The sequence below is a fragment of the Epinephelus fuscoguttatus genome, linkage group LG20 (assembly GCF_011397635.1).
Source record: "Epinephelus fuscoguttatus linkage group LG20, E.fuscoguttatus.final_Chr_v1".
NCBI lineage: Eukaryota > Metazoa > Chordata > Actinopteri > Perciformes > Serranidae > Epinephelus > Epinephelus fuscoguttatus.
This window is the reverse complement of record NC_064771.1, coordinates 26,984,844-26,995,545: the sequence shown is the minus strand read 5'-3', so window position 1 is coordinate 26,995,545 and position 10,702 is coordinate 26,984,844. Positions and strand designations below refer to the sequence as shown.

At 41.9% G+C, this 10,702-nt stretch overlaps 1 protein-coding gene and 1 long non-coding RNA gene across 2 annotated transcripts; one reads left to right on the top strand and one right to left on the bottom strand.

Annotated features, from left to right (window-relative positions):
* Nucleotides 1-222: 222 nt before the first annotated feature.
* On the bottom strand, nucleotides 223-1,396 carry LOC125881177 (uncharacterized). The gene is made up of 3 exons (XR_007448211.1): nucleotides 1,356-1,396; nucleotides 885-1,121; nucleotides 223-791 (listed from the first exon to the last, which is right to left on the bottom strand). It is a non-coding gene; the product is annotated as an uncharacterized LOC125881177 (long non-coding RNA).
* A 37-nt stretch (nucleotides 1,397-1,433) lies between these two features.
* LOC125881165 (cytochrome c oxidase subunit 7A-related protein, mitochondrial) lies at nucleotides 1,434-9,714 on the top strand. The gene is made up of 3 exons (XM_049564195.1): nucleotides 1,434-1,573; nucleotides 7,930-8,064; nucleotides 9,365-9,714. Exons 1-3 carry the CDS (start codon nucleotides 1,502-1,504, stop codon nucleotides 9,503-9,505), a joined length of 348 nt encoding a protein of 115 aa, XP_049420152.1. The 5' UTR covers nucleotides 1,434-1,501; the 3' UTR covers nucleotides 9,506-9,714.
* Nucleotides 9,715-10,702: the final 988 nt, after the last annotated feature.

Genomic DNA, 10,702 nt, shown 5'->3' with positions numbered 1-10,702 from the left:
CCCTGGGGAAAATAACATACAGTATAAGAAAACAACATGACACCTTTTTGAAAGTTTGGCAGCCTTATTTGGATTACTTGGCTGCGTCTCTTGTGCCAAGTCCTTGATGTGATCTTTTCGGTTAACTTTATGCACTGACCTTTTCTTTCTTTTTCTTTTTTTTTTTCTGAGGGTTTTGGGGCTTTTTTTGTGGGGTGGGGACTTGTTTTTTTGTGCCTTGTTTTGTGTTATGTTGATATGTTCTTTGTGTAATTACATAAAACTGAAAATATTCAAAAAAGAAAAAAAAAATGCTCAGTTGGTACTGAGGGGCCCAAAGTGTGCCAAGAAAATACCCCCCACACCATTACACCACCACCACCAGCCTGAACCGTTGATACAAGGCAGGATGGATCCATGCTTTCATGTTGTTTACACCAAATTCTGACCCTACCATCTGAATGTGGCAGCAGAAATCCAGACTCATCAGACCAGGCAACGTTTTTCCAATCTTCTATTATCCAGTTTTGGTGAGCCTGTGTGAACTGTAGCCTCAGTTTCCTGTTGTTAGCTGACAGGAGTGGCACCTGGTGTGGTCTTCTGCTGCTGTAGCCCATCTGCTTCAAGGTTGGACGTGTTGTTGGTTCAGAGATGGTCTTCTGCAGACCTTGGTTGGAACCAGCGGTTATTTGAGTTACTGTTGCCTTTCTATCATCTTGAACCAGTCTGGCCATTCTCCTCTGACCTCTGGCATCAACAAGGCATTTTCATCACTGGATATTTTCTCTTTTTGGGACCATCCTCTGTAAACCCTAAAGATGGTTGTGTGTGAAAATCCCAGTAAATACTCAGACCAGCCCATCTGGCACCAACAACCATGCCACGTTCAAAGACACTTAAATCACCTTTCTTTCTCATTCTGATGCTCCGTTTGAACTCCAGCAGGTCGTCTTGACCATGTCTACTTGCCTCACTGCCATTGCTGCCGGTCTGTGAGAAATACCTGGCTGTCAAAAGTCCACAAAGTCACCTCCCGATGCATCCCCGATGGAACGGGCAGAGCAAGTTCACATGCAGGCATTTGGACTATACTTGGCTGGATGCGGACTTTGAATTGGAACAGTACTTGGGCTGCGACAAGTCTGCAAGAACACAAGTAAAGGCAAGAACGCAGATTGAGAAATGTCAGCTACAACATGTAAGCTAGACATAGGCTATGTATGAGTATGTATAAGTTTAAGCAGCATAAAATGAAATCTACTCAAGTAAAGCACAAGTTCCTCAGCTGTATACTTAGGCACAGTATTTAAATGAATGTAATTAGCTCCATGTTTTACACACTTTGAGTGTAGTTTCTAAAAGTTATCCATACACACCTCCTCCAGCTCTCCACTTGGATTTTAAACGGGCAGCCGAGCCAGCCGACTGTGACGTCACTTTCCCTCGACGGTTGCAGCAGGAAGACCCTTCACCGGGAGGTTTTTGTTTTGAGTGACACCTTCCCCCGTCCTTCAGCGGAAAAATGTACTACAAGTTCAGCGGTTTTACCCAGAAACTGACGGGATCTGCTCCCACAGCCGCCTACAGCCCTCAGGTGAGACCGGAGAGCGGTGTGTCAGTGACAAACCGAGTCGGTAACCGGCGGTGATGACCTTCATATCACTGCGCTGGACTTGTGTCGGTGTGCCTATGTATATATATCTGTGCCTGAGGCGCCGTCACTTCCAAAACAACTGAAGAGATTTAAACATCTCCAGTGCAGCTAGCTAAATGTACAGCATGTGTGCTAATTCCCAAACGTGTTGATAAATTATTAACATCAGAGCCGTCTTCATTTAATCCAGCTAACGTCATTGTGTCGCTTAAACTCTATGTAGTTTTTATTAAGCAATCTAACGTTGGAAACCTTATGAGACAAACCACACAATGGCTTGCCTCTCTTTCACCCAATAGGTAATTTCCTTTTTCATTCACTGCCTTATCACACAACCTTTATTTAACCTTTATTTTTGAAAGGTTATGTCGTACACAGGGATCCGGCCTTCATGTGTCTTTTACAGCCAATTTCGAAAATCAATTACTTCTCACAGCATCTGCCAGATGTGACCTTTATTATTACTCTGCTGGTCTGTTATTTCTACACTGCAGCCTCCTGGTTATATGATAGAGGATTAGGCTGGCCTCTAGCTCAATTAAGTTGTTTTTTTGCTGGGGGCAATACGATCCTGAAACATCAATATCATCCTCAGTGGACTGCAACTAAAATACTTTTCTAAAGTCCAACCTTGAGATACTGCATTTGTATTTCAAAATACACAATTCAGCTCATCTGACCAGGAGAGATTGGTGTCAGCAGCTTTTATTCAACCATAATTAAAGCAGGACACTGTTTATAAGGGGTGGGGGTCAATATACAATATCGTATGGTCACACAGTCACACAATAAAATGTTACACCTCCACAACACTAGTCGACGCGGGGTTTATGTGAAGTGCTGTGAAGTTTACTTGACTCAAAACACACATTAAACACACATTAAACATGGCTTAATAGAGACAAATCCAAACACAAGTACACAAATCAGCTTCACTATAACTCGCAGCATTCACAGACAAACACTTGTCTTTATCTGGACACATTTTCCCCACAAATACAACATGCTAACGTCATTAGCACAAGCCTGTTGCATTTTACATTGTATAAATTAGCATAGCGGCTAGCGAACTTCTCCTCTACTCACATGAAGCCACCTGTCATTTTATTTTGCCAAATGAGTATTAACCTCAGTAAGGATGCAGTTAAATAGTATTTTCAAATCTGAATCCTGTATTAAATTTTTTAGAGGTTCGTAGGGAATAAAAGCATCTCTGTTAACAATAATGTACTATTTTATTCAGCTATTACAGCAATTCTGCCGAGTTAAAGGGGTGTAGTGCTGTCACCCCAAACTGCCACTGTTGTGTCACATTTATCAGCCATGTCCTGACTCATTTGCCCTTTTGCTGAGATGTTGTGCTTGCCTCTCCATGGGGAAGAGGGGGAGGGGGTCTACAGCTACAGCTACAAATGTACAAAGAACACAGTGGATATAATCAGTTATTTACTTTTCCTGCATGTACAGCTGATGCACAGAATACCGGTGTCGTGTTTCCCTCTGATAAGAAATGTGCCCCTGGCCTCGAGAGCGCGCATGCATTCAGTGACTGTGGATCTACATGAGGTCATCATTTGTGCATTATGGAGAGGGAATACATTTTATGCAGACTGAAAGAATGTGTGTCCCACTCTAAATTTATCAAGAAATGAAGAAACTTCTCAATATTCACCAGGGTTATTCAGCATGATCTGAGGTATACATAGAACTAAACATGTGATAGTAGGGATAGGGATCATAGACTGTATAAAATAATGGGCGTAGCAACTTTGACGTCACCCATTGGTTTGTGGACTGCTGTTTTGAAGCATTGGGGTCGGCATATTGGCTATTGCCATCTTGGTTTTCTGGAGCCAGAAGTGACCACATTTAGGGCTGGGCGATATGGACAGAAATTTATATCTCGATATTCACAGGCTGACTGACAATACACGAGATATATCTTGGTATTTCCTACAAAATGGGCTACATGTTCAGTGAAAAGTCAAAGCCACATTTGAAATGTCACAAGAAATTTTATAAAAACACTGTGATCAGAATAAATTGCAAAGACAGGGATTTTATTCCCGTTATGAAATATGTTACAATTAGTTTAGTTGATTCAAAACACACCTTAAACATGGCTTAATAGCACAAGTGCACAAATCAGCTTCACTATAACTCGCAGCATTCACAAACACTTGTCTTTATCTGGACACATTTTCTCCACAAATACAACATGCTAAAGTTATTAGCACAAGCCTATGGCATTTTACATTGTATAAATTAGCCTAGTGGCTAACGAACTTCTCCTCTTTTCATATGAAGCCAGGGACAACAGCAACATTTAACAAAGGTAATTTTACAAAATTCGGCTCCATTACAACTCACAAGGTTCACTGACAAAACAACTGCCTTATACTAAACACGTTTTCCAAACAAATACAACATGCTAACGTCATTAGCACAAGCCTATGGCATTTTACATTGTATAAATTAGCTTAGCGACGAGTGGAGATTTCCTCTGCTCATATGAAGCCAGGATAAATCACACACAAGACTTCAAATGCTATTTTTGTGGAGGCTTTATTGTCTTCACAATTTATAGTTTCTTATCTGTGAAATTAAAGTAAATAAAAGTTTTGTTTCCACTGAGGGAAATGGTTTCAGCTTACAGAAATAGTCAGGAGGTCTGCGTCGCTGCGATGTGTAGTTACATTTCTGGGGAGGTGCACGTCAGGCTACGGCTCTAAAAAATGTTGCTGGAGAACTTGTGAGTGAGTGAGCAGGGCACGACTGACTGATCAACAGTAGCGACGCCTCACAGACAGCCTGTCACTCAAGCACCCCTGCCCCTATATATGCGTACCTTTAAGCATTAATAATATGTTATGCAGTTTTTGGCACTACCACAATGGCTTCATTTTCAGCCCTGGAGGTTGTAGCTTGGAGGAATACGCATTGTGACTGCTTGAAAATGCATCCCTCTTTGACTTTTATTTTTGTGGATACATATTTAAGCAAAGGGCTTTTGTTGTCTTGTAAATATTGCCTTTTGCAGTTGTTTCACTGATTTCGGTGAAGTGTATCCACACTTTGGAACGTTTAAGTTTAGGTGACGCTAAATAAAAGATTTGATTAGAACGTATAAAACATACAGGCCCGTCTTTCCACCGTGCCTGTAAAACACTGGTGTCCATTTAACATCGTTAAAAAATAATGGCCTGTGGCTGAACCTAATTGCGGATAGAAGATCTGGCCATTACCAGGAAGTGCTGACCCAGCCTTTTTCCTTTTACAGCTGCAGTTGCAATATCATGGCAGTTGCAGCATTCTTGGGAAATTATCACCTTTTAAAGCTGGTCATGTGACCTCAACTCAGTCTATCCTTTCAGGGTCTCCTCTAGCAGCTCACACTTAGAAAGGCTGTTAGTATGTCAAGGTTAACAAATACAAACAACATTCACACTCAGTCACACCTTCAGGCAACGTAGAGTCTCCAATTTCCTGAACCTGCGTGTGTTTAGGTAAAGACGAGGGAAATCTCAGCAGACACCTGAAGGCATTTTGCTTATTATTCCTCAGCATCTGCACAACGCAGCACATCTCCCTCTGTGATGACATGTCACACAGGCGAAGCCACAAAAATAAACGGGAGTCTGTAATCCCGGTTAAATGCACAAAGACCAGTTCCTGCTGTGAACACGTTTAGTTAAGCCTTCTCTTAAATGGCAAGTAAAAATAATCTGCTCCCAGTGCCTCTGCATTTTCATATGTCAGATTTAATTTCCCCGCTCCCACATTATCTGCCTCCACACACTCTAACAAGGCAATGGGTCTCCTGGTAATTTTCAAACCAAAGTGGGTGAGAGGCTTCCTCCTAGTGAGACGATATTAAGGAGGCACATACTTCATTAACACCACAGTGCTCTCCTGATTTATTTACTGACTGTAATAACTGTCTGAAAAGTTGATGCATGAATTAATGATGATAATATTCCTTGACTCATACAGCTCAGTAACTGAGGCACTGGTTTTTAATTTTAAGATTTGTGGGCGGAAAATGAGCACGTCTTTTTTTTTTCTAGGGACAGAAGCTGATGACGTGTGCAAAAAGGCCAACAAAATATTGTGTTATCAGGAAAGGGTACAACATTGACCGACTTGTGACAAAAATAAGCCTAAATGTTAATTCACTGTAGTTTGTAGTGATGCTTGATAATCTGAACAGGCACTTAAACAGTCTCACGAGTGCAGGCATAAGTTGTGAGATGAGATGAATCATGCACTCATGTAATCATTTGTAGTCAGCACTGTGAGCACATTACAGTGCTGAACAAAGAGTATATGGACTTTTGTTGTACTCAGCATAAATTGATATGAAAAGAGTTGTTTCCCTTTGACTCATGGGACTCTTTTATTTTATTTATTACCTGTGTTGGCAAAGGTTACTTTGGAAGGACCCTGTTACTTCAAACAAATTATAAAAGTGACTAAAAATCAAAGCCCTGTTGCGATAACTTGCACGTTAGCTTGTCCAGAGGATGCGTAGCTTACTGTACGCCTTCCTTTGAATGCACTGAAATGTCAAGAAAGGAAATATCCTTACACCTGTTTTAATTGTTAAACAAAAAAAGACAACGGTACACCTTCTGAAATCAAGTTGATCTCTTCCAGATGTCTAAAATTATTTTATCTTTCTTGTTAAAGAGAAGTGCCAATTTTTTAACCAGTTTTGTGTGGTAACAATGTGGATAGTATGCGGAAATGAATTATGGTAAACTTTACCAATGCCCAGATTTCCCTGCTCATCTGCCAACAAAATCCACAATGAATCGAAAGGCATCATCCGGTGGATTTTTGCTGACTCTTTGGCTGTTGCTCAAACTACAGATTGCCCTTCTGCATACGTCCACCCCCAGGGCACCAAGAGTATAGAAGCGGGTCAAGAGAGACACCCCCCCTCTCTGTCTCAAACTCCGATAAAACTGTAAAACTAGGCAGTGCTGATCAAAGATAAACCAAGATTATGTTACCTTTATTGCCTATTTCTTGCCTAAAATGTCATATTTTTGTGCACTGTTTGGCTGTAATGCGAGAGTTTGTGAACAGGAAGTGGCTGCCATACTGTTTCCTGTATGGTGGAAAGGAAGTTTAGAAAAACTGAGTTCGAACTGTAAAACTAAGCAGTGCTGATCAAATGTAAATCATAATTCTGTTAGTGCATTACCTATTTCAGGCATTAAATATTTCAGAAGCATATTTTAGCTTACTGATTATCTGTAATGTGATATCATTGTTACCAGCTGGCCAACATAATGGTTTTGGACGAGCAACTCTCATTACGTCAGCCACCAGTGGGCCGAAATCAAATGCCACAGCCCTTTTTCTCTGTTTTCTCTGGTCATATAGCACCAATTTCAAAAGTAGGGGTAGGGCCAAGGGATCTACACACTGTTTTTCCTGGCTGTCTCTCTGCCTCGCAGCTGATCAATGGCTTTTACTCACACTTCAGAGGCAGACAATTAAACTGCAAAATAATATTACAAAAATTGCCCTAAAAACCCAAACAACAGCGATGTACACAGGCAGGTGCTGATAGCTGATATATTCATCCAGTTGTCCAACCCAAGTAACTGATAAGTGGCACCTCTGCAACGTTTTGGTTGCTAACATTCTGACAGCAACTTTAGGAGAGGCATATAACCACAGCCAATACTAGCCTCCATCCATCCATCCATCCATCCATCCATTTTCAGCCACTTATATTGAGCCAGGCATTCCCAGTTCAGATGAGATATATAATCCCTCTGGGTCTGCCCCGGGGCCTCCTACCAGTGGGATATTTCTAAGGCTGAGCCCAAACACCCCACGGAGGAAACTCATTTCCACCACTTGTATCCATGATCTCATTCTTTCAGTCATGGTTATTATGGTTATGCTATTTTAGCCTCAATGAAGACAATTAAATTAGCTTGTATAGTGTACAGTACATGGTGTTAATGGCAACAAAAGAAACAAGGAAATCCGGTAGTGTATTGCTTATTTGAAAACATAACATTACATTATTCATAACAACAAAGAAGTAATCCGAGTACACAAATGCGTTGCTTTGTAACACGTTACTCCCAACACTGAGTGTTACTGTCAAAAAAAAAAAACCTGGATCTCTCTCATAAAGACATAATCAACATGTTTTTAGATTAAGTGATTTTAGATTATGTCTGTCGCAAATAATAGAAAAAAAGCACTTTCACGCATCTGTATCTGTATTTGAAACTGTGCATTATTGTGACAATTTGCTTGTTTTTTTTTAGGGGCTGAGGCCAACTGTGCCAGCAGAGTCCCCAGCCATGATCTTTGCCACACCCACCAAGGTGGTGTCAGAGGCCGGGGCCACGGTGGAATACCTGGGAACAAACCGGGTTCCTGACCTACAGAGGTTATTCCAGGTAATGACGAACATAGACTGAAATACGCGTCAGTCATGACAAGAAGATGTTTGTTTACACCTTACATTAAAGCTGGGGTAGGCAGTTTTATTTAGGCATCACTGGGCAAAGAAACACCTTTTAGTACCAGATCTGTGTGCTAGGTACCCTAACTGAGGGGGGACCAAAAATGGGGACGGTACGGAATGGTTCTATTGGTACCATCCACAACTTTTCACAGTGGAAATGGGGAAAAAAGCGCACCGAACTGAACTGTACCGTACTGCTCGGTGGAAATGGGGCTTTTGGCCAATGACAGGTCATTTCAGAAAGAGGCCATTCTTATTTACTGTTCTACAAATGCGGTGAAAGCCTGATTGAAGGCAACCCAAAAAAGGAAGCCGCACTTATTAAAAAGTGAGTCCAAAAGAGTCTTTTCCAGGTTTCTGCCTACCCCAGCTTTAATGCAGCTCACACTGTGAATCAGTTCTGTTAATTCAAAATCCTCAGAATAAAAATTCATGACTTGAGAAGGTGGTCAGACGTTATCAATCAAAGCACTGAAGTTTTTTTTGCTTTCGGCGATGACTGGTATTTATTTTACTCTGTTCTTAATGGCCCCCTGCTTCGGTATTCATCACACGAGAGGCAGTGAGGGAAATGGCCATGAAGTTGAGCAGAGCAGAGCAATCACTCAAAATAATGAAAATCACGGCGGCAATATTCTAATTGCAAGAAAGAAAATTTCCAGCCTGGCACTCGAACGAGAAATCTGTGCAGAAACTGCAGCCTTCCGAAGCAAAGGAAAAACTTTTCTTATACTTAAACCGTCATTTTGGATTTTCTGATCAAAAATTTCAGGAGCATTTTTTTAAATTCTGAAAATGTTTATGTAGAGGAAAACATTTTGAAACACACAAACCTGGTTCAGTGTTTTATAGTGTGTTGTGAAGAAGAGATAGATTAAGGGGCCGTACACATGCCACATTTTTTGCGCCCTGAAATTGATTGTTTTCAATGTAGACGTGCAGCATGCAGAGTGTCGCACACATTCCTGAGCGCCAGCGAGTTAAGTTTGCTTGGCAACCTCAGACGCAACCTGCCACCGCACTCTTGAAAGCTGGCTCCAAAAGTAGCGCCCAACATCCGACGTGGCATTTTCCAGGCGGTTAAAGATGCAGCATGTGTACAGCCCCTAATAGTCAGAGGAAGATGTGTTCTGTCCCAAATAATTAAACTTTTTGAGGCCTATCTGACACAGCATTTTTAATATTTTCCTCCTTTTTTTCCCACCTGCCCCTTCTGTTTCGTCCTCTCCCAGACATCAGACGGTATCCCCATTCATTTGAAGCGTGGAGTTCCCGACAAACTACTGTACCGCACCACCATGGCTCTCACTGTGGGAGGCGCTCTCTACTGTCTGGTGGCTCTTTACTTCGCAGCGCAGCCCAGCAACAAGTGACCAACATGGACAGCTCTTGGATCTTTCTGTAACACTTCCTGACATGGGCGCTGCTGCAATTTAACGACCCAACATTCCCAGCTGCCATCTGCCCTCGCCATGCCACCTCTTGGGACTGTAATCACTGTCGGAACATCACGCTCAATGATAACAACAATAATGTCTTTGTAAATCAAATGTCTATGTTAATAAATTTTAGGTAAAACACGCATCTTTTTCCTATTTGTCTCCAACATTTTATCGTCTGTTACATGTTACTGAAATAGCGCTCACTGTCAGAGGTGTTGCCAATACACAAACAGATGCACGGACATCATGTATGAAACTGTCTGTAGGGTAGAGAGCATCGTTCAAATGCCAAAATAGAAGCGGAGATGTAAAGATAGGGTTCCTATGCTTGCAGCTTTAAACAGGCGTGTGATAGTGCAGTGATGAGCATGATGGAGACACCCCGTCTGGAACATAGCTGCTGCTCACTTGGCTTAAGTACTGTCTCATACAGTATTTATATGTGTGGGCTCTGGTGTGATGTCAGATGCTTCTCGCCGAGTTTAAGGGGGGGAGGGAGGTTGATTCAGACAGACATGTTGGCAGTCGCACGTCAAGCTGCTGAAACACTGATGATAATCTCATTTACTGCGTTTTCTCTCTTGCCTTGATACGAAGGCTACGATATTTTCCTTGTGCAGCTTTATTAGGGGTCCAAGCAGTGATGCTTGCTACTGGAGATCTATGAAGTGCTGCAGGGATGACATATTTTGGTTGGCAAACCCGGAAGTTAGAGTTGGTCGAGGCCCTATTTCAGAAAGCAGGCTTAACAAACTCTGAGCCTAATCCCGCTCTTGGAGTTGACCGTGCCTGATCCGGGAAACTTTCAGTTCCAGAACAATTGATTGAATTAGCTCGATCAGCTCCAAGTATGTTCAGATTGAGGGAAGCGCATTCACGGCGAGCACCTAAAGCCGTCATCAATGGAACGCATATGACGTGATTTTCAATGGCAGAAAGCGGACTTAAAAGTAGAGCCACTTATTTCACTCAAACTGAACTGGAGATTTTTATGATTGCGTATGTGGACTTCCAACAAAAAAAAAAACTCTACCTCGTCACATATTGACGTTTTGGACGTGCAAGGTACCCTGAGTGTGTTGGTTCTTGACGTTATGGGACATCGTGTCAAGTTCTGTCTGTTACATG